Source organism: Aedes albopictus, chromosome 3, assembly GCF_035046485.1.
Source record: "Aedes albopictus strain Foshan chromosome 3, AalbF5, whole genome shotgun sequence".
Lineage (NCBI taxonomy): Eukaryota > Metazoa > Arthropoda > Insecta > Diptera > Culicidae > Aedes > Aedes albopictus.
The window spans coordinates 187,791,338-187,818,922 of NC_085138.1; the positions used below are offsets into that span (position 1 = coordinate 187,791,338).

Below are 27,585 nucleotides of genomic sequence, written 5' to 3' on the forward strand. Positions count from 1 at the left end.
TATGTAATAGGGATCCTGATATGTATGAAATTTAAAATTTGTAAGTTTTGTAGTGCCGCCTGTGGGTGGAACTTTAAATCCAACTATCCATGAACTGTAAGTCTTTGACCAACTAATTACATTGTTATTTCGTCAGTGTTTCGTCTGTTGGCTACTGATATCACAGAAATTTTCGGTTTGAGTGGTATTTGATTACGATTAAAAAAATTTACAAATTCACAGTACAATTACATCGTAGATTTTGCCCCCCGTCCTTCAAAAGTCTACGTAGTTCAGGAACGGGCAATGGTACGCAGATTATAAACGATATCTTGAAAAAGAGCTCATACACAACGAGAACGAAACTGTTTTGAATATAGAACTACGTTTGTCCAATTCAGAAGCTGCCCAAGCCAGAAAGATTTGGTCTTTTCCACAGAACTTTTTTTCGTGACGTTACAACGCAAACTTCAACCAGGTGAAACTCAGGCTTCCGTGAACCGATTTTCTTTCTTTTAGTCTCATTTGAAAGATCTTTTCGAGTACAAAGAGCATACAAAATTCCATGTTTGTAGCGTTTTCCGTATTTGAATAAAATTTAAAAATGTTGATTTTTCGTGACGTTACAACGCAATAAAAACCCATACTATGAACAGCCATATTTCAGAGTTGTAAAGTCTTCCAATTAAAAATCTTTTTATGCTATAAAATCTACATACATTTATCTACAAGTGATGGAAGACTTTTGAAAAACCAGTTTGTTGGGGTTTGAAATGCGATAGTTTGGATGAAAAGTGTGCCTAAATGACTTAAAATCACGATTTTAGTGTTAATCTTAATCGTCGTTCAATTTATATTTATTGTTATACTAATATCATGTCGAATACATTTTTGGATGGCAAAAGTAATATAGAATGTGATAAAAATGTCAAATATTCCATAGCTCAACTTTGAAAAATTGGTATTGATGATACGGGGCCCGTAGAATGTGTCGATACATTATTCTCTCTCAAAAGTATATGTTAAAATCTACCCTCCACAGACAATTGTAAACTAAAAATTAACGTTTATAACATGTGATAATTATATTTGAATATGAATTGAATAAACAAAAGCATTTTGAACTGAAATGATTATTATTTTTTTATTTAAATATAACACACATTACTCTCAGCAGAACCTATATGGAACCAATATTGGACCTACTTTTGCTCAAAAGATTGTCATGAGTACCATTGAGACCCTTTGTATTACAAAATTGTGTCTTTTTCAAACAAAACAACTCTAATGATCAATTGATTTTCGATTGCTGCATGAAGCTTGTGCATTTATTTTATATTACATTGTTATTATTCTTTCTGTAAAAGTCGTTTGAGTCTTTTAGAACCTCGTGAATTATAATGAACAGCTTAAGGCTTCTTCAGGTAAATGATGAAGTGGCAATACCTGAAGGCGAGGCACAAATCTCCCACTGGAAGGAGAACGTGCCGCCTGAGCCGATATTTCTGATACCTGATACCTGCACAGGGTTCTCCAGTTCAGGGATACTTTCTCAAAAAAACATCCTCAGGGAAATATTTCTCAAAAAAACATCCTCAAGCAATTTTATATTTCTGTAAGATTTTCTTCAGATTTTTTCTGTTTTGTGTACTATTTGCATCAGAAATTGCATGGTTCTTTTTCCCAGAATTCCTAGGAGCGAAGCACATAACGTGAGTAAATCTTTCTTTCCAGAGTGATACTCATGATTCCAATAATCCTCTGGATTATTCTAGTTTTCCAAAGTGCTGTCTGATACTAGGGATCCACATGAAATGTATTGACGGATTTCTTCAAGAATTCCAGCAGTACCGTTCTCTGCAATTTCTGGAGACATTTTTTTTTATGAATTCCATCCATGATTCCATCATTTCTCCTTTCAGAAATGTATTAGGATTTTTTTCCTTGGAGTTACTGCTAGAGTTCCTCCAGAAGTTTCTGGAGGTATTCTTACAGGCATTTTATCCAGAAATTGCTCCAAAAATAACTCAGAAATCCCTTCAGAAATTTTTGCTCAGAAAAGATTCAACGGTAACACCAGATGTTTTTCGAGAGATTTCTTCATTCTATCCTCAGGAAGTTCTTTAGATTTTTTTTTCGGAGATTATTCTAAGAACTCTTCCAATATTTTTTAGACATCAAAGAACTTTGGTTCAGTTCTTAGAAAACGTTTTTTTTTTGTGGAATGTTCGGAATGTGAAAGTGCTAGAAATATATTTTTATAAAACTCCTAGAGCATTTTCTGAGAGTATTCCAGGAGCAATTTGGATTTCTGGAGAAATACATAGAAGAAATCCTGAAGGATTTTTTGTATGAACTCCTGCAGAAATCTCTAGAAGAATTCCTGCCTGAACCACTGAAAGTACTAATGCAAGAATGTCTGGAGGCCTGAGATGAACTAGCCTAGGGTTAAAAATCTTATTAATACAGATAGAAAAAAAAGAGAATGTCTGGAGGACAACTTGGACGGGATTCCTGGAAACATTCCTGCGAAATTTTTCAATGGAGTTCCTTCAGCAATTCTGGAACAAGTCTCTGGTGGACTTCTTGAAGAAATTTCTGTAAGAAATTTGCAAAACAAACTCTGAGAGTTTTTATGTGAAAAATCTACGGTAAGAATTAAGTAATTTTTTTTTATAAAAACTTGTAATTAGAAGACACGAAATGTTACTAATTTATAAATTGAGAGATGAAATTTGAAATTGCGTTCTGGTGGGATTCGAACCCACGACTCCGTATTCACTAGACCTGCGATTTAACCAACTAAGTCACAGAACAGGTAATAATTCTACAGAAAGCCAAACTGACTCCGAAGCCACACCGTGAACACTCGAACCGTGAACAACACGAGGGTGTTATGGGTTGGCATCTAAGCCGAATGGGAGATGGGTTTGTGAATAAGGAGTGTTCACGGTGTGTGTGGCTTCGGAGTCAGTTTGGCTTCCTATTCCGCAGAATCATTACCTGTTCTGTGGTCGGAATCCACCAGCAGGCGATTTTTCACAAATCTATTCTCTCAATTTGCCAATCAGCAACATTTTGTGCCACCAATCTAATAACAAGTTTTTCCAGTATGCTTTAGACATTATTTATTCCACCAACGAACCTAGCCTCAAAATGGCTGACATATTTTAGGTCATTTTGATAGATGTAATAGGAGTATGAAAAGGAAGGCAACAAGATCGATAAAGTAGAATATGTGATCCGTGTTTTTCGTGCATGTATGTAATCTGTCAAAATAACCCGAGAAGTGCCATAGTGCCCTTTACTGCCATTTCACCAGATTTGCTGGTATTCTTCATTACACCAACAAAGCTAGCCATGAAATCGTTCTGAAGAGATCCTTTTTCAAAATTTTGGCGGAATCCCTGTTTTCGTAATCCCAGGCAGATTCTCAGAATAAACCCATGTAAATCTACCTTAAAGATTTTTTAGAGAAATTTCTGGAGAAATTTTTGAGCAAATGTCTGAAGGAAGTTCTGGAGAAATTTCTTTAAAGATTCTTGAAAAAAATCTGGTGAAACCTTTGAAGGAAACTTTGGTAGCTTTAACGATCAACTTTGGATGGAACACTCCATCTCCAAAACCTCCAAAGAAGACTTCTCAAAGGAATCCTTGGAAAATTGTTTGAAGCAAACTCACATCCTTGGAAGAATTTCTGAAGGTGTCTATGGAATATTTTCTAAAGAATCTCTATAATGAGTTCTTTGTATGAACTCCTACATAAACCTTTGAAGGAATTCCTAACTAAAACACTGAAAGTAATACTGCAACAATCTCTGGAGGTATTTCTGCAGGATTTTCTGTATAAATACCCGAAGAAGTGTCTTGACACATTCATGTGGGAATTCAAACTTCGTAAAGAACAAGTTGTATGAATTTGTGAAGGAATCTCTGGAAAATTTTCTGAAGAAACTACCGTAAGAATTTATGAAAGAATACTTGGTGAAAGTTCTGAAGGAATCCTTGGAGAAATTTTCGGAAGATTTCCTCAACGAATCCTTAAAAGAAGTTTCAAAGTAATCCCTGGAAGTTTTTCAGAATAATCCCATGAAAATCTACCTCAAAGAGAACCTAAAAAAATTCCTGGAGAGATTTTTGAGAGAATATCTAAAGCCCTGGAATAATTTCTTTAAGAATTTCTGAAAGTATTTCTGAAGAAACCGTTGGTTTCCGGTGGTTTTTCCAACCAATTTCTGAAAAATAAATCCATGGAAGATTTCCAAAAGTAATCCGTGGACAAATACATAAAGGAATCTCCAGAAAAATTTCTAAAGGAATCCTTGGAAGAATTTCTGAAGGTGTCTATGGAAGATTTTCTACCTACCTACCTACCTATCTGATTTTCCGTGCACAGGTAGTACTAACCGTGTCTACCTGTGCACAAATTTTCATGTGAATTGGCTCAAAATTGACCGAGTTAAAGCATAAAAACTACCCGTGTAAAAAAAGACCTTAGTGTAATCCTTGGAGAATTATCTGAGGAACACGAATTTTTTGATTTTCTGAAATAATCGCTGAGAGTATTTCTGAAGATATCCGTGGATGATTTCCTGAAAGCATTTTCGTACGGATTTCTGAAAGAATCTATGGTGGAATTTTTGTTGAAACTCATGGAAGCTTATCTAGAGAAATTTCTGGAAGATCCTCTAGAGGAAATTCTGAAGGGAGTTCTAAAGGATGGAAGATTCCCTAGAAAACTCTCAAATGAATTGGATTTTTTTTGCAGGAATCCATGAAGGATTCAAAAAAATCCTGAAGGTATCCATGGATGGTTTTTGCCTTTCTCGTACACCAAGGTGTACCGAAAGGCTATATGTTCACTCCGAAAACGAAAATTTGATAGAGCTCCCGGAGGGGTCAAGTGTTTTGTACCAATCGACTCAGTTCGACGAGTTGAGATGATGTCTGTGTGTGTGTGTATGTGTACAAAAAGGTCACCTCATTTTTAAATAGTAAATATAAACCAATTTTAACGACCGATGGTTCATTCGACGAGGTATATTGTCCCATTGTTTCCTATTGAAAATAGTTCAGATCGGTCCAGCCGTTCCGGAGTTATGGCCATTTAGGTGTTCCGGACCGGTGCCCCAGGAAGGGGCCAGATATGAAAATGCAACAAACCCATGCATGCGACCCATCAAACCACGGCATTTTCGATTATCTGATGAACGGTAACCAGGAAAATAGTCTCAGACTATATCTGAACCGGTAGTGTTCTGGAACCGGTTCCGGGTGCCCCGTCGGAAGTGGCCAAATATAAAAGTAAACCAAACCAATGCATACGACACATCAAATCGCTGCTTTTTCGATAACCTGATGAACGGTTAGCAGGAAAATAGACGTAGACCATAACTGAACCGGTTTTGTTCCGGAACCGGTTCCGCGTGTCCCGCCAAAAGTGACCAAATATAAAAGTGGACCAAACACGTGCATGTGACACATCAAATCGCCGCTTTTACTATAACATGAAAAACGAAAAGCAGGAAGTTAGTCTAAGACCATTTATGAACCGGCAGTGTTCTGGAACCGGTTCCGGGTGTCGCACCAGAAGTGGCCAAATTTAAAACTGGACCAAACCCATGCATGCGACACATCAAATCACTGCTTCTTCTTCAACCTGATAAACGGTAACCAGAAAACTAGTCTTTTAGGCCATATTTGAACCAGCAGTAATCCGGAACCGGTTCCGGGTGACCTGCTGGAAGTGACCAAATATAAAAGTGGGCTAAGCCCATGCATGCCAAATCGTTGCTTTTACTATAACTTGATGAACGGAAAGCAGGAACATAAGCTCAGACCATATATGAACCGGTAGTGTTCCGAACCGGTTCCGGGTGTCCCGCTGGAAGTGACCAAATAGAAAAGTGGGCTTAACACATGCATGCGACACATAAAATCGCCACTTTTACTATAACTTTATGAACGGAAAGCAGGAAATTAGTCTCAGACCATTTATGAACCGGTAGTGTACCGGAACCGGTTTCAGGTGTCCCGTTGAAATCGTCTAAATATAAAAGAGAACCAACACTATACATGCAACACGTAAAATTGCGGCTGTTAAGATAACCAGATAACTGTTGGCAAAAAATTGCTTCAGACCATATTTGGGACAACCGGTAATTTTCTGTAATCGATTTCGGGTGTCTCACCGAAACTGGTCGAATGTAAAAGAGAACCAAACCAATATTCATGACACATCAAATGGCTTTTTAGCTAAACTGATGAACGGTCAACAAGAAAAGAAAATCTCAGATCATATTTGGGAAAACTAGTAGTATCCCGCGATCTGTTCCGGGTGTCTCTCCAGAAATGGTCAAATGTTGAAGGGTACCAAACCCATACATGCGACACATCAAATCGCGGCTTTTTCGAAAACCATATGAACGGTTTTCAATGCAAGTAATAGATATGTGTAAAGTGAGCATGAGCATGAGCATGAGCATGATTGACCGCCCGCGGTTGCTCCTCTGTTACTGCAAGGACAACTGCATTTACACAAAGAACCAACAGATGATGCTTGGGACTAGCCTCTCCTCATTGTGTAAATGCAGGAATCCCAATACATTTTAAAAAGCAGTACCAGCGCCGGCCGCGTCCGTATGCAGATCAATTGAGGATAGGGAAGGAAGTGATGACGTGAATCTCGCTTAGGCCAATAACCGAGGAATTCTCTGCGTTACTACGAGGTATCACTAGGAGTTTGGACATGGGAAGGGAATATCTATTAGGGATTTTGTCTTGGTAAACAAATTGCTACAATCACCTGGTTTGGTTTGAAATGGTCACAAAAACAAAAATCAGAAAGATCTCACCCAATTATGTATTGTTGGATTGCCGTTTACACGTCTTGATTTCTTCAACTTTCAATTATAATAGATATGTGTAAAGTATACACGTCTTGATTCCTTCAACTTTCAATAATAGATATGTGTAAAGTATTCAGAAACTTAAAAAAAAAACTAAAGCGATCTCATCAAACCACACCTTTTTAGATTCCTAAGGTATAAACATACAGTAGTATGGGTTAACGTTGTATTTTGCCTCTAAAATTATTGCGCAAAATGTTGATGCGACTAGAGGGCGTGCTCTGTAATGTGGTTAAAATTTGAATGGGATTAAGTACAGGCAATTCAAATTACTTGCAATTATTAGCAAACTTATCATGAATTCCGTAAGCAATGATAATAAAAAATATCCTAAAAGGTGAAGATTTTTTTTCGTCGTAGACCGCACACACAGTCGTAGACCGCAGTGATCTATAGATATGTCGTATACGATAGAAATCCAAGCTTGTAATTTTACTCATAAGTTGAATTTGTTCTGTTTAAAACCATGTAACCAAGCGTCGGATCACTTTGCAGTCTTTGGCAAAGCTTTTTGGGCATACCCTAGGCACTTTAACGTCATTAGTAAGATCGTTTCAGACAAAAAAAAATCAATTTATGGGAGAAATGCTAAAAAGTACGTTTTCCAATTCTAAATTCCATACAAATTTCAATCCCAATGCTGTATACGGGGATGCAACCAATCGCTCCCAAATTGCATGATTATGTTAATTGTGAGCGAAGCATAATGACGCACTGATGCCCAGAGAAGTCGAGAAAAGTCTCTGAAACGGGAATCGAACAGGCCGTCCCTGGATTGCCGATCCAAAGCCTTATCCACAATGCTAACTATATCAGGGAAAATTAACTCTATCGTGAAAATGTGCTAACCGTGTCGTGTAGCCACAAATTTGACTTTTCGGCAATGTTTGGTTGGTATGCCTTCTGGCAACTTTACGATCTGAGTAACTACGAGTCGATTCCTTTAAATTATTCGAACTTATAACTCTGATCCGTACTTTTGATAGATAGTGTATGTATGTCATGGGTTATTCACACTCATATCAAATCACCGATGGTGTGAACTAACAACTGCCACATCAACTGAGTCAACAGCCTTTTGACACCATGTGTCATCAAGCACCACAGCTGAACTAACTCTGCTACGCCCGGATTGTTGCACTAGTTTTATCTCCGGCTCTATATTTAAGGAGAACCCCCTCCTATAGACGAATTTCGCACCAACTCGTCTTCGGGGTTGGCAGCACCCCCTCAGAATGTTATGAAATTTTGTAGGTTTCAAGACTTTACCTTTTCAAGCAACTTTGCGTATTTGGTTTTTTCAAAATTAACCTAGACTAACATTTAAAAAGAGTCAAAGTTCTTTAACCGTTTTTTTTTTCACAAAAAATAACTCGAATATGATGAGATGTACAAAAAAGTGATGTATGGGTGACATTTAGAGAATTGTCCAAGCTATCATGAAAAAATATTTTAAAAATTCTAAATACATTTTTACACGCTAAAAAATATATTTTCAAAATTAAAAGTCAATTTACAGAAAATGCCCACTTTTTTATGTTTTGAAATTTTTTTTCCAAGAAAGTCAATATTGTTGCCTAACTTTCCTCCATACATCACAAGATGGGCACTTTTAAGGAAAAAAGTTTTTCTAACAAAAACTTTTTCATGTTAGTTTTTTAGCGTGTTGCGCATTAGCCGTTTTTTTTTCACAAAAAATATAACTCGAATATGACAAGTTGTGCAAAAAAGTGATGTATGGGGGACTTTTAGGGAATTGTCCAAGCTTTCAAGAAAACATATTTAAAAAATATAAAAAAAATGTTTACACTCTAAAAAATATCTTTTCAAATTTAAAAGTCAATTTACAGAAAAAGCCTACTTTTTTATGTTTTGAATTTTTTTTTTCCCAAGAAAGACAATATAGTTGTCTAAATTTCCTCCATACATCACAAGATGGGCACTTTTAAGGAAAAAAAAAAATCTAAAAAAAACTTTTTCATTTTATTTTTTTTGCGTGTTGTGCATTAACTTGTACAGTAATGTATCCAGAATACTAATGATAATCCATTAAAACTTAATGGGTTCAACTACTTTTTTAATATCTTAACGTGCTTGACATTGAAAACGTGCTTGATATTGGAAAGGGCTCAAGACAAATTTGCTTTTAGGGTTTTATATCAATGAAAACGCTTGTGTATTGATATACACAATTGATATTGATGTATTGATACACAAGCGTTTTCATTGATATAAAACCCTAAAAGCAAATTTGTCTTGAGCCCTTTCCAATATCAAGCACGTTTTCAATGTCAAGCACGTTAAGATATTAAAAAAGTAGTTGAGCCCATTAAGTTTTAATGGATTGTCATTAGGATTCTGGATACATTACTGTACGAGTTAATGCACAACACGCAAAAAAAAAAATGAAAAAGTTTTTTTAGAAATTTTTTTTCCTTAAAAGTGCCCATCTTGTGATGTATGGAGGAAAGTTAGGCAACTATATTGTCTTTCTTGGGAAAAAAATTTCAAAACATAAAAAAGTGGGCTTTTTCTGTAAATTGACTTTTAATTTTGAAAAGATATTTTTTAGCGTGTAAAACATTTTTTTATATTTTTAAAATATGTGTTCTTGAAAGCTTGGACAATTCCCTAAAAGTCCCCCATACATTACTTTTTTGTACAACTTATCATATTCGAGTTAATTTTTTGTGAAAAAAAAACGGCTAATGCGCAACACGCTAAAAAAAACTAACATGAAAAAGTTTTTGTAAGAAAAACTTTTTTTCCTTAAAAGTGCCCATCTTGTGATGTATGGAGGAAAGTTAGGCAACAATATTGCCTTTCTTGGAAAAAAATTTCAAAACATAAAAAAGTGGGCATTTTTTGTAAATTGACTTTTAATTTTAAAAATATATTTTTTGGCATGTAAAAATGTATTTAGAATTTTTTAAATATTTTTTCATGAAAGCTTGGACAATTCTCTAAAAGTCCCCCATACAACACTTCTCTATAGGTCTTGTCATTTTTGAGTTACATCGATTTTAAAAAATTCTTCGAAAAAAAGTTAGGCCCTCTTCAAATGTTACTCTTGAAAATTTTCGAAAATTTAAGTATGCAAAGTTGCTTATAAAAACCTAGTCTTTATGCCCACCAAGTTTCATTCGATTCTGAGAGAGTGTTGCCAACCACTGGTCGAGTTGGCGCGAAATTCGTCTATAATGCATTACCCAACTCGCACTTCCATTGTACACTGGAAAGGAAGCCATCCGATGGAGTGCATTCTCAGCTAGTACTGCGCTGCTGCTGCTACCACCGCTTGCTGCAGCTACTCCAATTGAGTCGTGTCGAAGCAATAATATGGTAATTGGAGGAAATGTAAATATGAATTTGTTTTTATTGCATTAAGTTACGACCTGCTTTTTGTGTCGTATGGTGGCGTCTCGTCTCGTCGTCGTTGGAGACCTACCGTAGTTGCAGTCAGAGTCAGAGTCAGGCGCAGGCAGGCAAGTCCTCTCAAGGAACAGGCCTCCTCTAGCCATCAGCCGAGCCCGGAATCAAACCTCGGCAACAAAATCAACGAAACTGAAATGGAATCATATGGAAGAAAAAGCGCCTGTGCCAGACCAGGCAAATTGACGAACCGAAAGGAGGTGCGGCCAATGTGATTCCGTTTTATTTATAACCATAAAATATTTATACATTTGGTCCTCGTTTTGCCTATTGTTTTACGTCGCCTCGGCGCGGTGCGGCGGGCGAGTTGTGTTCCATGCCATTTGGTTTGAACAATGCGCTGCTGGCTGGCACCACTTGCACTCCACGAAACGAACACAGTTTGTTCCTTAGAGCCCGCGGGATAGTCGTGTCTCGGAACTTTTTCTGTTTGTTTTTGGTGCTTTTTTCTTGCTCGGGGCGGTGGTGGACCGGAGGATTGTGTGCCTATCTTCTATCTATGCTGCACACATTCAACACGATGCACTAGGAGCGCCACCAATTAGCTTGGATACTTTGGAGAGCAATTGGTAGCACTAGGAAATTGCGCTCCGGGCATAGCGGTGATGAATGGACAAGGAAAACGTTTTTTGTTTGTTTCGTGTTTTGAACCTATTCTAATAGGTTTACCATTTGTGATTGCGAATGAGCGAAAGGATACTAGTGCTGTTTTAGTTTATTGTTTTTAAAGCTTTCAGGGCTCATTCGGATTTTTTTTCAGTGATTACTTTGGAATATTTCTTAGGTTCCTTCGGATTTTTCCGATTTTTTTTCTGAAAATATTCTAAAAAACTTTCATTATTTTCTCCAAAGATTTCTTCGGAAATTTCTTCAGAAACTCGGCCAAGCTTCTTCAGGTCTTCAAGGATTCTTTCAAAAAATCTCCGAAATATCAGTTGAAATTTTTCCTCAGTGACTGCTTAAGAAATTCTTCCAAAAATTACACAAGATGTTTATCTAGAAAATTTTTGAGAAAATTTTCCGTGTTTTTTAGAAAATCTTTCAAAGCTCCCTTCCTTCTTGAAATTCACCGAAGAAATCCTCTTTTTTCAAAAAATCTTCCAAGAATTCATTTGAATTTTTCCTTCAGAATTCCTCAAGGTATTTCTTCAGAAATTCCACTAAAGACTCATTCAGATACATATTTTGACGAACTTCTTGAACAAATTTCTTTGAAGCCATTCAAATATTCCACCTGACCTGAATTCTTTCAGAAATTCGTTGAGGTTTACCTTCAAAAATTTTCTCAGATATTCCTGAAGAGAATGGGCTTCGAGGCCGAGCAGTTAGCGGCGTCAGTTGTTTAGGTATCTCGTAAGCCTCGGAGTGTAGATTCGATTCCCGCTCCAGGTGGGGAAAACTTTTCATCAAACGGAAAATTCTCCACTGGGTCACTGGGTGTAATATGTGTTATCCGTTGTCGAATGTTAGTACTGGTCAGCCTGTAGAGGCCAAGACGGGGTAATTGTGATTTAAAAGAATAATTTCTTTTTTTTTTTTTCAGAAACACTTTTAAAAATTTCAACAGGAAATAATTTTGACAACTAATTTCTATTCAGGGGATATTTTTTGGATTGCTTCTGAAATGCTTTTATTAATTCCCCTAAGGATTCTTTAAGAAATTCTCTAAATATTCCTTAAAATTTCTTCGTAGTATTCCTTCAGAAAACTTGAAATAAATTTCTTCAGAAATTCCTTCAGAGCGGCTTTAACTTAATCAGGTTTCTCTCTTCTCCAAGTATTCCATTAAAAACCCATGGGATCCTTGAGAACTTCCTAAAGAGATTCTTTCCGACACTTTCACTGGAGTTCTTTCTGAATATTCTCTAGTGATTATTTGAAAAAATCTTTCAGAGATTCAATCAAAAATCTTTTTCAGAAATGATTCTTTATAGCATGGGTTGCTTTAGAGATTTCCCAGGATGTTGTACGGAAATTAGCCACAAATTTCTCAAATATAGACTGTTTCAGAAATTATAAATACACTAACGATTGACTGCCATTTCAATTTGAGCACAACTTCCAAAAAAGTTTCTTCAAGCTCTTATAGTAAACATTCTAACGAAACAAATAATACCAACTTTGTTGATGTTTCTTGTAAAAGTTTGAAGATAGGGCTCAGAAAACTAGATGATTAAAATTTGAAGTTGCACAAAGTGGTAAAAAAATACAGCATAGCAGAAAAGAAAAAAATCGTTCAAATTAAATATTCATGTTCCAAACACAATGAAAGTTACTATGTCGATAAGAAAAGATATTTCTCGATTGGTAAAAATAATTTACACTGGAATATTTAATCAAGAACCTTCATTACGGGCCTTCTCAATGCAAACATTTTTGTTTCAATTTTCTCAACAACACAGGTAGTGACAAACGTTAAGCAAACGAATGTCTTAATTACTGCTTACTGCATTCTTTTTTATAATATGACAAACTTTGCCATTTAGAGGATCGAATAAGCTGAAAAAAATAATTTGTTTCAAAGAAATGTGTTCAGAATAGCTGAGAAACTGTGTGATAGTTCTTATGTTCCGTAAAAAGCCAAAAAAAATAAGAAACTTGATGTCAGAAAAAATGTTGTGGAAATGCCTTCATCGATTTTTCCCAGGTTTTGTAGAAGGCATATCTCAGGCAACTTGTTAAGAAAGCGAATATGATAAAAGTTAGTTAATTTTAGGCATTTAGTGATAAATTATGTTGAAATCATTAAAAAACACCTTTGTGCAAATTCAAATTTGGGAAATGAAGTTAATTGGTTGATAACTCGACTATTCTTCAAAATATCATGACAATTGAAAGGAAATACAAAAATCTAGAGCACAATATGCTGTAATCTGAAGAAAGATGGTAGAAATGATCAAAACGGTTCATTTTATTGAATAAATAAAGTGTATTTATAATTTCTGAAACAGTCTATAATTGTCTTGAAAACGTTTTATGCATTTTCTCAGTAATAAAATAACTTCCATGAATTGGAACTCAATCTGCAAAATTTCTGTTGAAATTTTTCTCCAGTGGCTGCTTAAGAATTTTTTTCCAAATATTTTTTTAAAAATTACACAAGAAATTTCGTCTATATATTTTTTTAGACAATTTCCCGTTTTTTTAATCCTCCAAAACGGCTTTCCTTCTTGAAATTCACCGAAGAAATCCTCTCCGGATTTTTTCAGAAAATCTTCCAAGCATTCATTTGAAAATTTTCTTCATAGATTTATTCAGAAATTCCTTAGAAATTTTGCTAAAGACTCATTCAGATAAATATTTTATAAATAGACTTTACATAACATTCTAAAAATTCTTTCGATGATTCTTATTTTTTTTTCTTCAGCGACTTTTTAGCCATCTTTTTTAGAGTCCTTGCAGAAACTTTTCAATGAAATTCTTCAAAAAATCTTCTAAAGAATCCCTTAGGAATAACTTTAAGTTTAAATCCTTTCTTCCAATGAATGCTTTACAAAATTATTCAGGATTTTTTTTTACAAAACCTTTTTGAGATGCCTTTGAAAAATCCTGCAGGTATTCTTTTTAAGAAAACCATCCATGGACTCCTTCATAAAATTTCTACATTTACTGTTTCATAAATTTCTTCAGAGTTTCTTTCGTTAATTCCTCTGAAGATTCATCCAGGTATTTCTCCAAGGATTCATTTAGAATATCTTCCATGGATCCTTTCAAAAATGTCTCTCATTTTTCAGTAAGTCAGATATTCGGAAATCCTTTTCCAAAGTATTTTTTACTGAAATTCTTCCAAGGATTCCTTGAGTGGTCAACGAACTGCCTATTTTTTTTAGAAATTCTTCCAAAGTTTCCGTCATAAACTATTCTAGGGATCCCTTCAGAAATAAATTTATTCAAGAATTTATTAATTTACTCCCTTCTAAAGTTGATTCATGGGTTTCTCTAGAAATTCCCCTAGAGATTATTTCAGAAAACTTTCCACGAGTTCATTAGAAAATCTCTCCAAAGATTCTTTCGAAAAAAATTCTACGGATTGTTTTAGAAATGTCTCCAGCGATTACCTTTGCAAATCAAAAATTTGGACTTCCTTTTCCAAAGTATCTGTCTGTAGTTTTCCTAGAGATTCCTTGAGACAATTCCTATAAGCGCTCAATAACCCTTCAGTGGATGCACTATTGTATTACAATACGTTGAATAAATCTCCCTTTTTGTGCACATCGTAGTGCTGGCTTCGGCGGCATACCTCAATTTCAATTATTTTTTCAATTATTATTTTTGTGTATTGATTTTTTTTATCGAAAATTTCTTGGAATTTCTCCAAGGGTTTTAAATGAAACATTGCTTCTTTCCTCATTTGCTTGTTGGATTCCTCTAGAAATTACTGGAACGTTTCCATTAGAAACTTTTTCAAGTATTCCAGGAATTCTTGAAGAAATAAAACCTTCAAGGATTATTTAATAAATTTCACAAGCGGTTTCTGCAGATTTTTTGTTGTTTTTTTTTCAAGAAATTCCTCCAGCGATTACTTCACACATTTTTTCAAGAAATTCTTTAGAAATTTCTCCAAAGATTTCATTTGAAAGTCTGCCATGGATTTCTCCTGAAACTCCTTAAAGTATTCATTCCAAAAATCTTCTCGGTGGAATATCTTCAGAAATTTCTTCAAAAATTCTCCTGAATATTCCTGCAATAATTAAAAATAAAATCTTCTAGAATTCATCCGGCTATTCCTCTTCAAATTTTCTCAAAAATTCCTTCAGATTCTCCTCCAAAGATACCGCTAGGAATTTATCCATGGATTCTTTCAGGAATTCATTCAGACATTTCGCCAGGAATATTTTGCCACTTGTCTATTTGTTTCTTCAGTAATTCGTTCAGAAAATTTTAAGATTTCTTTCGCAAGATTTATTCCGAAATTTCTCTAAAAATGTCCCTAGAGATACTTTTGGGTATTTCAGCAGAGGTTTCCGAAGGAGCTTCTTGCGTTCATCCAGGATTTTCTTTATAAAACCAAACTTCGGAGGGCTTTATGTCTTCACAAGTTTAATTTGAATTCTTTCAGGAATTCTTTTGACAATTCTGCCAAAGATTTATACAGAAATTCAGAGTTTCTTCTTGAATGCCTTCTAGAGTTCATTTGGAAATTCCTTCTGATATGTATTTATATAGAAATATTTCCAGTGATTTCTTCTGAAATTTTCAATGAGGGTCCTAAAGTATTCCAAAGATTTCTTCAACAAATTCAGCCGATTTATTCAGTTATTATTCCATAGATTTTTCAGAATTCCATTAGAAATTCCTGCAACGTTTCTTTGAGAAACTCTTCCAAGGATTAGTTTAAAAAATATTCCAGAAGTTCCTGAAAATAAAAAACACTTTCAAGGATTATTTGATGCATTTCACAAGCGGTTTCTTTTTTTACAATTTATTTCAAGAAGTTCTTTCAGCTTCAGTAGTTCACATATTTTTTTTCAAACATTTCAATAGAAATTTCTGTATGAATTTCGTTGGAAAGTCTGCCATGGATTTCATCTGAAACTCCGAAAATCTTTTGAGTATTTTCCCTAAATTCATACATGTATTTCTTTTATCAGCGATTAAATTGGATATTCTCGATGAAATGTCCTCAGAAATTTCTTTAAAAATTCCCCTCGAAAATTGCTGCATGAATTACTCAAGTGGTTCCTCCACGGATTCCTGAACAAACTCACAAGAAGACTTCTTCTAGATTTCATCCGGTTATTCCTCTCCATATTTTTTCAGAAATACCTTCAGAATTTTCTCCACTGACACCGCTAGGGATTCATCTAGGCTGAGTGTACCAGTTATCGCCATAGTGGTTCCCTATTTGGCCATAGTGGTTATTTGAGATAATTCAAAGTTTTACATCATTTCAAGAATTTTAATGACAAAAAAACATTTAAATTCTTACTCTTAAAACTTTCATAGTAGGTCAAACTTTGAAAACTTTCTAAATTTCCACTATTGCCAAATAGGGATCCACTATGGCGATAACTGGTACACTTACCCTACGGATTCTTTCAGGAATTCATTCAGACATTTATCCAGGAATGTTTTATTATGTGTCTAATAATTTCTTCAGCAATTCGTTCAGATAATTTTAGAAATTCTATCAAGATTTTCATCCAGAAATTTCTTTAAAAATGTCTTTAGAGATACTTTGGTGTGTTCCAGTAGAAGTTTCCGAATGAGCTTCTTGAGTTCTTCCAGGAATTTCTTTATATCTTTACAAATTTAATTTGATTCTTCCATTCTTTCAATAATTCTTCCAATGATTTCAACAGGAATTCTGAGTTTCTTTTTGAATTCCTGCTGGAATTCATTTAGAAATTCCTTATGATATTCATTTGGAAATACCTCCAAGGATTTGTTTCCTGGGAGTCCTAAATTATTCCAAGGATTTCTTCTGTCCATGGAACACATGGATTTTCCAGAAAATCCTAATAAATTCCTTCAAAAATCTTTTAGGTATTCCTCCCTAGAAATTTTCCTAGAAGAGATTCTTTGAGATCTGTTTTAGAGGTAACCCTTGTAATATTGCCTGGATTTCTGGAAAAGAGTGTTTTTATATGCCATTTTTTTCTCAATATTCCATCTTGAATTCCTCAAGGAGGACTTCAGGATTCCTACCGGATTTTTTCTAAGATTACAGCAATTCCTTCCGGGGTTTCTCTTTGAGAATCTTCTAGCATTCCTGAATTCCGATCGATTTACTTTAAAGTCTTTCACGGTTTTCCAGTATAGTTTCCAGAAACCTTTGCGGGATTTCTAACGGAGTTTCTCCTAGGGCATTTTGCACATTTTGGCGCGGAATGTCTCTTAAAGCTTCTTCCTTTGGATTCTTTTGAAGGATTATTCACGTTCACCCGGAATCACCCCAAGTATTTCCAAGAGATTTTCGCGGAATTTATCTAAGGGATACTACAGTATTTATTCCTGAGATTTTTACCAGAGTTCCTTACAGGATTTCTGCATTATTTTGCCAGGTTTTCTGCAGGAGTTTCTACCAGCATTTCTCGCGGGGTTTCTTCTGTTATTTTTTTCTGAAAATTTACTCTTTAGGTTTTCTCTAAATCTTCTACCAAGAATTCTATAAAAGTTTCTCTCGGAATATTTTTGTTATTGTTCTCACAGAATTTCCTTAGAAGCTTCGCCTGAAATCTCTCTTGAAGTTTTCTCCAGCACTTTGCAAGAAAACTCCCTTTAGATGTTGCTCCCGGGATGCCTTTCAGAGTTTTTCAGAATTTATCCTTGACTTTCTCCCGGATTTCATCTGGAGTTCAATCCGGCGATTTCTTGCAAAGTTTTTCATTTATTTTTTTCCTAGTTGGTTCCTAGACTTATTGCAGTAATCCTCCTGAAATTTCTTGGAATATTTTCCCTAGACTATTGCAAGAGTTCTTTTCAGAAATCCTCCCTACGATTCCTCTTGATGTTTCTTTTGGGATTTCTCTAAAAGCTACTCCCGGAATTTTTAGCAGAGTTTTCCAGAAGCTTTTCTTGAAATCTTGAAATTCTGGAAATTTCATCTAGAATTCCTCACGGAGGATCTTCCGGATTCCTACCAGATTTTTTCTAAGATTACAACAATTCCTTCCGGGGTTACTCTTTGAGAATCTTCCAGCATTCCTGAGTTCCGATCGATTTGCTTTAAAGTCTTTCACGGGAATTCTTCTGGATTTCATCCAGAAATTTTTCCTGTATAGCTTCCAGAAACCTTTGCGGGATTTCCAACGGAGTTTCTCCTAGGACATTTTGCAGATTTTTTCGCGGAATGTCTCTTAAAGCTTCTTCCTTTGGATTCTTTTGAAGGATTCTTCACGTTCACCCGGAATCACTTCAGGTATTTCCAAGAGATTTTCGCGGAATTTATCTAAGAGATACTACAGTATTTATCCCTGGGGTTATTAGCAGAGTTCCTTTCAGAATTTCTGCATTATTTTTCCGGGTTTTCTGCCGGAGTTTCTCCCAGGATTTCTCGCGGGGGTTCTTCTGTTATTTTTTCTGAAAATTTACTCTTAAGGTTTTCTCTAAATCTTCTACCAAGATTTTTATAAACATTTCTCTCGGAATATTTTTTTATTGTTCTCACAGAATTTCCTTAGAAGTTTAGCCTGAGATTTCCCTTAGAGTTTTCTTCAGTACTTTGCATGAAAACCCCATTTGATGTTGCTCCCGGGATTGTCTTGCAGAGTTTTTCAGAATTTATCCTTGACTTTCTCCCGGGGTTTTATCTGGAGTTCATTCCGTAGATTTCTTACAAAGTTTTTTTTTATTTTTTTTTTTCGTGGTTAGTTTCTAGACTTATTGCAGTGATCCTCCTGAAATTTCTTTAAATATTTTCCCTATACCGTCAAGGCGCCATTCACTGTGGGGGCTCCATTCACCGTGTGTATTGGTGAAATTGAAGGGAAATTGTCATATCATTCAATCATAATATGGAAATAATGAAAAAATATTCGAAGGCACACGGTGAATGGAGCCCCCACGGTGAACGGCGCCTTGACGGTACTATTGCAATAGTTCTTTTCAGAAATTCTCCCTACGATTCCTCTTGCTGTTCTTTTTGGGATTTCTCTAAAAGCTACTCCCGGAGTTTTAAGCAGAGTTTTCCAGAAGTTTTTCTTGAAATCTTGAAATTCCTGGAAATTCCCGGAGAAATATCGGACGGAATCTTGCGAAAAATTCCAGGTAGACATATTGGAGGAATTACGAGTGGAACTTTAGAAGAAATCTCCGATTAAACTAGGACATCTAGAAAACATGCTGAGCGAGGCTAGGAGTAATTCCAGGAGTAACTCCTAGAAGCAATATTTAGAGAACTCCGGAAGGAACATTGAAATCCTTGGAAATTCTTTGGAACTACTTATTTGGAATTTCCGCAAAAATCCCAGGAGAAACTGTTGGAGAAATCCCGAGAGATACTCCTGCACGTGCTCCTGCATAAATCCCACAAAAAAACTCGAGAGCAACTCTGATAAAAATACCAGGAACAATTTCCAGAAAGGAACACCGGGAAAAATCTAGGAAAAAAACTTTGCTCGTGAAAACTTTTGGATGAAATCTTGGCAGAAACTCCCGGAAAATCTAAAATAAAAATGATTGTGGTTCTGGATGGTTTTCTTTTTACTTACAGAAAAAATAGTTTGACAAACCTTCAAGAAAAATCTGTAGATGAATTCAAGGAAGAACTAAGGGATAAATGGTTGAAATAATTCTGTTGGAAATTACGAGAGAATGTAAATAAGATGTCTAAAGGAATTCATGGAAGAACCCTGAAGATAATTCCAGTAGGAATCGTCGGCCAAAGTAGTTAGTATTTTATAAGAAAAAACGTAATAAATGGACAGCCCCTTGATGGACCTTTACACGAGTTTAATTTTAAAGTTTGAGTGGTGCCGTGATTACAAAAAATGAACTCGTTTTCATGGCCACCTAGATAGCTCGGCTCCGATTAAATGTCAAACGAGTGAACACGTGCTTTGATCTATTGTTTTTTTTTGCAGCCTCTGTAAATTTCTTCCCATCGAATGAAAACCATGCTAATTATTTGTTTATCCATTTATGAGTTATATTGCATCAAATTTATTTTGATATGTTAGGGGAATTGACTGGGTCTCCAGTTAGTCTAGTGGTTAAGGCTATGGATCGCCAATCCGGAGACGGCGGGTTCGATTCCCGTTCCAGTCGGGAAAATTTTCTCGACGTCCTGGCAAGGCAAGCAAAGAAAGTCCTTCAATTAATAACTGTGGAAGAGCTCAAAGAACACTAAGTTGAAGCACGACAGGCCAAGTCCCAGTGGGGACGTAGAGCCATAAAGAAGAAGAAGAAGAAGAAGAAGAAGTAGGGGAATTGAGAAAGATAAGAAAAAGATTGTTGTTATAAGTTATTGTTTTTTTTTGCATATTTGCATATCTCTAAATCTGATTTTTGTTTTTTTTTTTCAGGTACACAACAACAACAACACTACAATACTACAAGTAGTTCATGTAATATATCAACCTGTACAGTGTAAAGCGTCCTTATACCCACAGCGGTAAGCATGCAGGTATTCAGATAGATAATGCAGAAAGTGACAGGTTCGAGACCAGGTCGATCCAGGAATATTGTGGCTTTTTTGAAAATTTCCACTCCGCGGAAGCCGCCGAGTTCTGCGCAGCTGTCAAAGTCCTACCGCAGCCATGAAAATCATCATATCATTGAAACAGATGGCCTAATCAAAGTATGCTTTCAATGTGAATTTCTCTGAAAAGCAACAACAAACAATGATTATCGGAGTCGTATCCTAGGCATCCTTGACCCGATTGATGATAAATAATTCGGGTCTCAAGTTAGCCTAGTGGTTAAGGCTATGGATCGCCAATCCGGAGACGGCGGGTTCGATTCTCGTTCCGGTCGGGAAAATTTTCTCGACACCCTAGGCATAGTGTATCATTGTACTTGCCTCACAATATACAAATTCATGCAATGGCAGGCAAAGAAAGCCCTTCAATAAATAACTGTGGAAGTGCTCAAAGAACACTAAGTTGAAGCAAGGCAGGCCAAGGCCCAGTGGAAACGTAGAGCCACATAGAAGAAGAAGAACTCGGTGAAAACCAGTAGTTTGATAGCTGCGGTAGCTTTTTCAATCTTCCGAAAAACGGATTTTTTGCTCTAAATTAGCAAGATTTCATTAATAAAATTTGTGTATCTTCGTCCCTGCCACACGATATACACATGCAAAATGATAATTAGCCGAGCAAGCTCTCAATTAATATTTGTGGGTGGACGTTACGCAGGGGAAGAAAAACTGTAGAAACGCTTAGCTAAGAACTGAGCAGCATCCCAGACTTGATTAAACAGAAAAAATGATACATAAAAACCTGATAAGATAATGACGAAAATTTATTTCTTCAAAATTACGTTGAGCCAAGGTCCCGCCCTTCCGTACGGGTCAGCGGGGATGAAAATTTCTTCTTTAAAAAAGCAAAAGCCGACCACTCGTTCGCTTATGATCGTGCGGAACTCGTGACTTTCATTCCAAACGCTTTGGAATTCCCTTTCCGAAACAACAGCAGCGTTGTCTTCGACGGCCTTGTTCAGCAACTGCCTTTCCAACGGAGCATTCACCTGCGCAGTGCCATAATCGCTCTGCACCCTTATCAGCTTTCCTTGGTTGTACAGATTGTCCAGATGGTACCCGTCGGACACCTTCTGCTGCAAATATTCCGGCACGACAGCCTTCGTATCGTGGCCAATAGCCTGGAACCAGCTAACAGCCCTTTCAATCCTGTTTGCTTTGAAGGCACCGGTGACGTCGTCGTAGCATATGCTTTCGCCGTCGCAGATAACGGAGCGTCGTTCATCGGCCGGGATATCGATAAAATCAGAAGCGGCCAGGTGACGTCGAGCTCGGTTGCTAGCTGCCCGTGCCAACCGTCGATTGGGACGAATGCTGTCGAGTTGTTGCGGATCTTCCGGGATACAGGTTCGGGTCGTTCTTTTTGCGGTACTTTGGTTGGTACGGCGGCGTCTTCGAATCGTTCGTCTGGTAGAAACATTAGTTGCTTTAGGGGCACCATTTTTTGATAATGGTTTCATTCTGGAAACGATTTTGATGTAAACTGACTGCTACCAAATAAAATGATCAGGTAAAAAGTAAACCAAAAAGCCAATGCTTGCTATGCTATCTGTTGCTGTTCTTACGCTATGCCGAACACTACGACATGCCACGTGATAGACATGGACAACGATGCACAACATTAGTCCTGTTCAACCACGTAGGTTGAACCAGCTCAAAGTTGCTGCATCCTGCTCTTACCTATTTGTTGACAAATGGGTAAGAGCAGGATGCTGCAACTTCGAGCACGTTCAACCTTTGTCGTTGAACTGGACTATTAATCTTGCAAGCACGAAAAATCCAAACTACCTAATTTTTGGGTCGGTGTTACCCAATATTGAATAAACTAGTAACTCAAAATTAGGTTGTTTTCTGTCTCTTTCCCACCAATGTTGACTAAAATTAACAGAAATGCGTCTATTCAACGGGGGTCCTTTAGCCCAAAAAGCCAATTTTGGGTAAATGTAGCTTTACTAAAATTTGAGCTGAATGAGAGGGGTTTTGGGTTGAGTTTATCAACTATTGAGTATATTTTAGCCAAGATTTTAGCCAGCATTAGTTCAATCGATCAACTCAAATGTTGGTTTTTTAGGCTGAACTATATGATAAAGAACTCAATTTTGGTTGGTTATGCGAGGTATGCACTTCAAACGGAATCGTTCAAGTATTAGTAGTTCAGTGCATTATTTGTCCGTGACCGGAATGGTCGAGAAATTTAACACAGCAAGCCCCAATTGATTTGACGTTTCTTTTCAGCTCCGTACTAGGATCCGGAATCAAGCGACGCTTTATTATTTCTTGAGCGATTCCTTGCCTGAATTTTCCACGCATCGAGATAGGCCAAAACATTTCTTGCGATCAGCGTACCACCCATTAGGCGGTTCGGTGTATTGTTCTATGAACGTGTCCATGCACTGACGTTCGAGCGGTGCCGTGTTATCTGGATGACCATGGAAATGAGCTCATTATCCGTAAACACCCAAGAAACATTTTGATGACCAATTAGTCTTGTAGAAGTTTTGAGAACCGGCTTAAAGCCTAATACCTTTTGTTGAGTTGGGGATGTTTCTTTGCCACGGACGATCACCTATTGAAAGCAGCTTTTGTGGAGCAGCTTCAATGCTGTTAAATAAGTTTATTAATAATAAAAATAATTCAATTTACATACAATAACTTACATTATAGTGAACACATCCGTGCGTTCGCAAAGGATCCTATTATCAACTAACTGACCTTTCTTCTAAATTTTCTCATCTATTCTGTCTCTATTCAGTGTTGCCAGTTTCACAGTATTTATCAAAGCTTTCGCAACACCTTTTGTTTTGGCTTTCTGGTGGTTCTAAGAACCACTTCTAGCCCATTTGACTAAAAACGTTACTTGAACAGGACACCGCCTAAAACTCAAATTAGTGGACTCGGTATTATACGAGATTATATCCCAAGTAACAATTTAAATTTTATCAAAGTTTTTTAGCTATTCAAAAATCCTATACATAAAACCATTGATGCCGACTTGAAAATGCTCTCGAGTTCTTGTATGCCTCAATAAGCCCACGTTCTGGCTAGTTGGCCCAGTCTTATTAGGGTCTACATGACTTCGTATGCAAACCGGCTTAGGATTTCGGGTTGTATCAGAGTTTTATCAATCTTCTAAATAAAACCATCTAATAATTGTTTTGATTATTTTCACTCTCAATGTTCGATCGTCAGAATAAATTATGCTTGGTTGTTTAACCAGCCATCAATTGGAAAGATGCAGATATGGAATTCAGATTTGTTTTCCTATTTAATACGTGTCAGGACACATGCCACGGAAAATTTGTGGTGAATGTGACTGTGATAATGACAAAAAAAAACTTTAAAATCACAATGATTGCATTAAGTACATAGATATATGAGTCTTGCCAATGGGAATTTATATGTACACTTTTACATGTTTATCTGTGCGTTTATAGGATTTACACAAATACGACTTACCGTACGAGAGCGAATGAGGCACGTTACAAACAGGCGCGGAACAGGCAGAACTCAGTCTTCCGGATGAAGAAGCGCCAGCAGGAAGAACGAGATCGCGAAGCGATGGAAGAGCTGTACCGCGCTAAGGACACACGAAAGTTCTACGAGAAGCTGAACCGCTCGCGCAGAGGCTTTGTGCCACAAGCCGACATGTGCCGAGATAATCACGGGAATATTCTCACGAGCGAGCGTGAGGTGGTCGAGAGGTGGCGGCAGCATTACGATGAGCACCTCAATGGCGACGTTGCAAGTACCGAAGGTGGCGTGGTAACAGATCTAGGAGTATGTGCACAGGACGAAAGACTTCCGGCCCCTGACCTTCAAGAGATTGAGGAGGAGGTTGGCCGGTTGAAAAACAACAAAGCCGCTGGAGCAGATCAACTACCAAGCGAGCTTCTAAAATACGGTGGAGAAGCACTGGTGAGAGCACTACACTGGGTCATTACCAAGATTTGGGAGGAGGAAGTATTACCGGAGGAATGGATGGAAGGTATCGTGTGTCCCATCTACAAAAAGGGCGACAAGATGGATTGCGGGAACTACCGCGCGATCACACTACTGAGCGCTGCCTACAAGATACTCTCTCAAATTTTATGCCGCCGTCTATCACCGATTGCAAGAGAGTTCGTGGGGCAATATCAGGCTGGATTTATGGGTGAACGCGCTACAACGGACCAGATGTTCGCCATCCGCCAGGTGTTGCAGAAATGCCGCGAATACAACGTGCCCACACATCACTTGTTCATCGATTTCAAATCGGCGTATGATACAATCGATCGAGAACAGCTATGGCAGATTATGCACGAATACGGATTCCCGGATAAACTGATACGGTTGATCAAGGCGACGATGGATCGAGTGATGTGCGTAGTTCGAGTATCAGGGATACTCTCGAGTCCCTTCGAATCTCGCAGAGGGTTGCGGCAAGGTGATGGTCTTTCGTGCTTGCTGTTCAACATTGCTTTGGAGGGTGTAATAAGAAGAGCGGGGATAAACACGAGTGGGACGATTTTCACGAAGTCCGTTCAGCTGCTTGGTTTCGCCGATGATATTGATATTATTGCTCGTAAATTTGAGACGATGGCGGAAACGTACATCCGACTAAAGAGTGAAGCCAGGCGAATCGGATTAGTCATTAATGTGTCGAAAACAAAGTACATGATGGCAAAGGGCTCCAGGGAGGAATCACCGCGCCCGCCACCCCGAATTCATATCGACGGTGATGAAATCGAGGCGGTTGAAGAATTCGTGTACTTGGGCTCACTGGTGACCGCCGACAACGACACCAGCAGAGAAATTCAGAGGCGCATTGTGGCAGGAAATCGTTCTTACTTTGGACTCCGCAGAACTTTACGATCGAATAAAGTTCGCCGTAACACGAAGTTAACCATCTACAAAACGCTGATTAGACCGGTCGTCCTCTATGGGCACGAAACATGGACCCTACGTGCAGAGGACCAACGCGCCCTTGGAGTTTTCGAACGGAAGGTGTTGCGTACCATCTACGGCGGAGTGCAGATGGAAGACGGGACTTGGAGAAGACGAATGAACCACGAGCTGCATCAGCTGCTGAGAGAACCAACCATCGTCCATACCGCGAAAATCGGGAGGCTACGGTGGGCGGGTCACGTCATCAGGATGTCGGATAGCAACCCGACTAAAATGGTTCTCGAGAGTCATCCGACCGGTACAAGAAGACGTGGAGCGCAGCGAGCTAGGTGGGTCGACCAAGTGGAGGACGATCTGCGGACCCTACGCAGAGTGCGGAACTGGAGACAAACAGCCATGGACCGAGTGGAATGGAGGCGACTACTATGTACAGCAGAGGCCACCCCGGCCTTAGCCTGACCGGTAAGGTAAGTAACAAATACGACTTGAACTGACATACAGTATGCGGCAGGAAAAAATACGAAAGTGTTTTTCAACTTCAAACTTAATTTTCGTCCATTTGACGTTAAACAATTTTTGTTTCAACGTTCCATGTTCTCTAATAGGCTAGTTTTCTAAAAAGGTAATTAAAAATTTTCTTGTTTTGGTCACTAACCTTTACAGGGCGGTGCCTGAAGCTGAAGACTATCAGAATGTTCAAACCGCAGAAAAGTACACAGGTCGCTAAATTTTGTATCTGATAAAACAAACTTTTTAATTTTCTCTACAATATCATCAAATATATGTACTTATTTCATCTAGTATGTGAAACTACATGGCTCTGGATCAGTGTGGCCTGGTTGTTCATCGAATTTAAGCTATTTTTTTACTGTTATAGTCATTTTGCTTAATGACCATTGGGCGCGCAGTTTATTGATACCCGCTTATCAGGCTTACATTATCACATGTTTAACATCAAATGTGTTCATTTTTATTTGGCAGTGCTAGAATAAAGCCATTGACTGATACACTGTCATGAAAAAATAGTCATATATGTCCCATATTTAGCATGTAATAGTGCCTTGAACTTTTCGCATTTTTCCCTGCCGCACACTGTATTTAAGCAAGCAAAGCAAAGCAAAAATAACCGTACACATCGTAGTTGCTACTCCGTGGTTGACCAGAACAATCGAAGTTGCACAGAGAACCAATGAGCACAATTCGAGAGTTCAATATTTTAAAGTCAATAACGATGCCGGCCACGTCCTTACGGTCATCGGGAACAACGACAGCGTTCGCCAACCAGCTACTACGTTTCTACCTCCGGATAAGGATTTACTCGCAGCTGCGAAAGTTACATTCTCCAAGCCACCAGTTAAAAAACAACATGGAATTAGGTTTCAAAAGGGTGAAACGCTGAATCCATATCCGGTTGATGACCAGTTTCCACAAACGAGCCCGACACCCACTTCAAATTGGACATTTGGACCCGCCTTGAGGAATTCTTTCTCCCAGCACTGTACCTCGTGTTCCTGTGAACGTTCGTGTTTTCCCACAATCTGACGCACTCATCAGAGGCAGACCAAGACGAGCCGGACACAGCTGGTAATAAATCGTTATTAATAATTGATACTAATCATGAAATTGACAAACTACCATCGGTTACTACAAATTCATCTGCCACTGAAATCCTGATCTATTGTCAGAATTTTAATCGTATGAGTAGTGCACCAAAAATTAATGCAATATATAATAATATATTAAGTTCAAATTTTTCAGTCATACTGGGCACTGAAACTAGTTGGAACGATGGTATTAAAAATGAAGAAGCTTTTGGTAGCAACTTTAACGTGTTCAGATGTGACCGTGATTTAGTTTTAACCAAAAGACAATCTGGCGGAGGAGTAGTAGTCGCAATTTCTACCAAATATAATTCAGAACAAATAATTTCGCCTAAATTTAAGGAGTTCGAACATGTGTGGGTTAAAGCTCATATTAATGGGGAAACTCACATTTTTGCTTCAGTGTATTTTCCACCTGATCTAGCATGTAAATCAACATATGAGAAGTTCTTTGAAGCAGCTGATAAAATTGTATCTCAGCTTCCTCCTGAATATAAAGTACATGTATACGGAGACTTCAATCAGCGCGGTGCAGACTTTATTGCTGATGCAGAAAATGAGAGTATTCTTCTGCCAGTCGTTGGTGATAATGACACATTACAATTTATTTTTGAGAAAATTGCCAACTTGGGACTTAATCAAA

At 37.5% G+C, this 27,585-nt stretch overlaps 2 protein-coding genes across 2 annotated transcripts in view; one reads left to right on the forward strand and one right to left on the reverse strand.

Annotated features, from left to right (window-relative positions):
- The window catches only part of LOC109398826 (protein slit), a 707,963-nt gene that overhangs the window by 42,859 nt on the left and 637,519 nt on the right, over positions 1-27,585 (forward strand). The window lies entirely within an intron of this gene.
- Positions 21,222-21,917, reverse strand: LOC134290494 (protein KHNYN-like). Its single transcript, XM_062857647.1, has one exon. The coding sequence runs from the start codon at positions 21,915-21,917 to the stop codon at positions 21,222-21,224; it is 696 nt and encodes a 231-aa protein (XP_062713631.1).

What these genes read in the sequence shown, in the direction of transcription:
- LOC134290494 (XM_062857647.1), bottom strand. Translation starts at nt 21,917, where the DNA reads ATGAAACCATTATCAAAAAATGGTGCCCCTAAAGCAACTAATGTTTCT.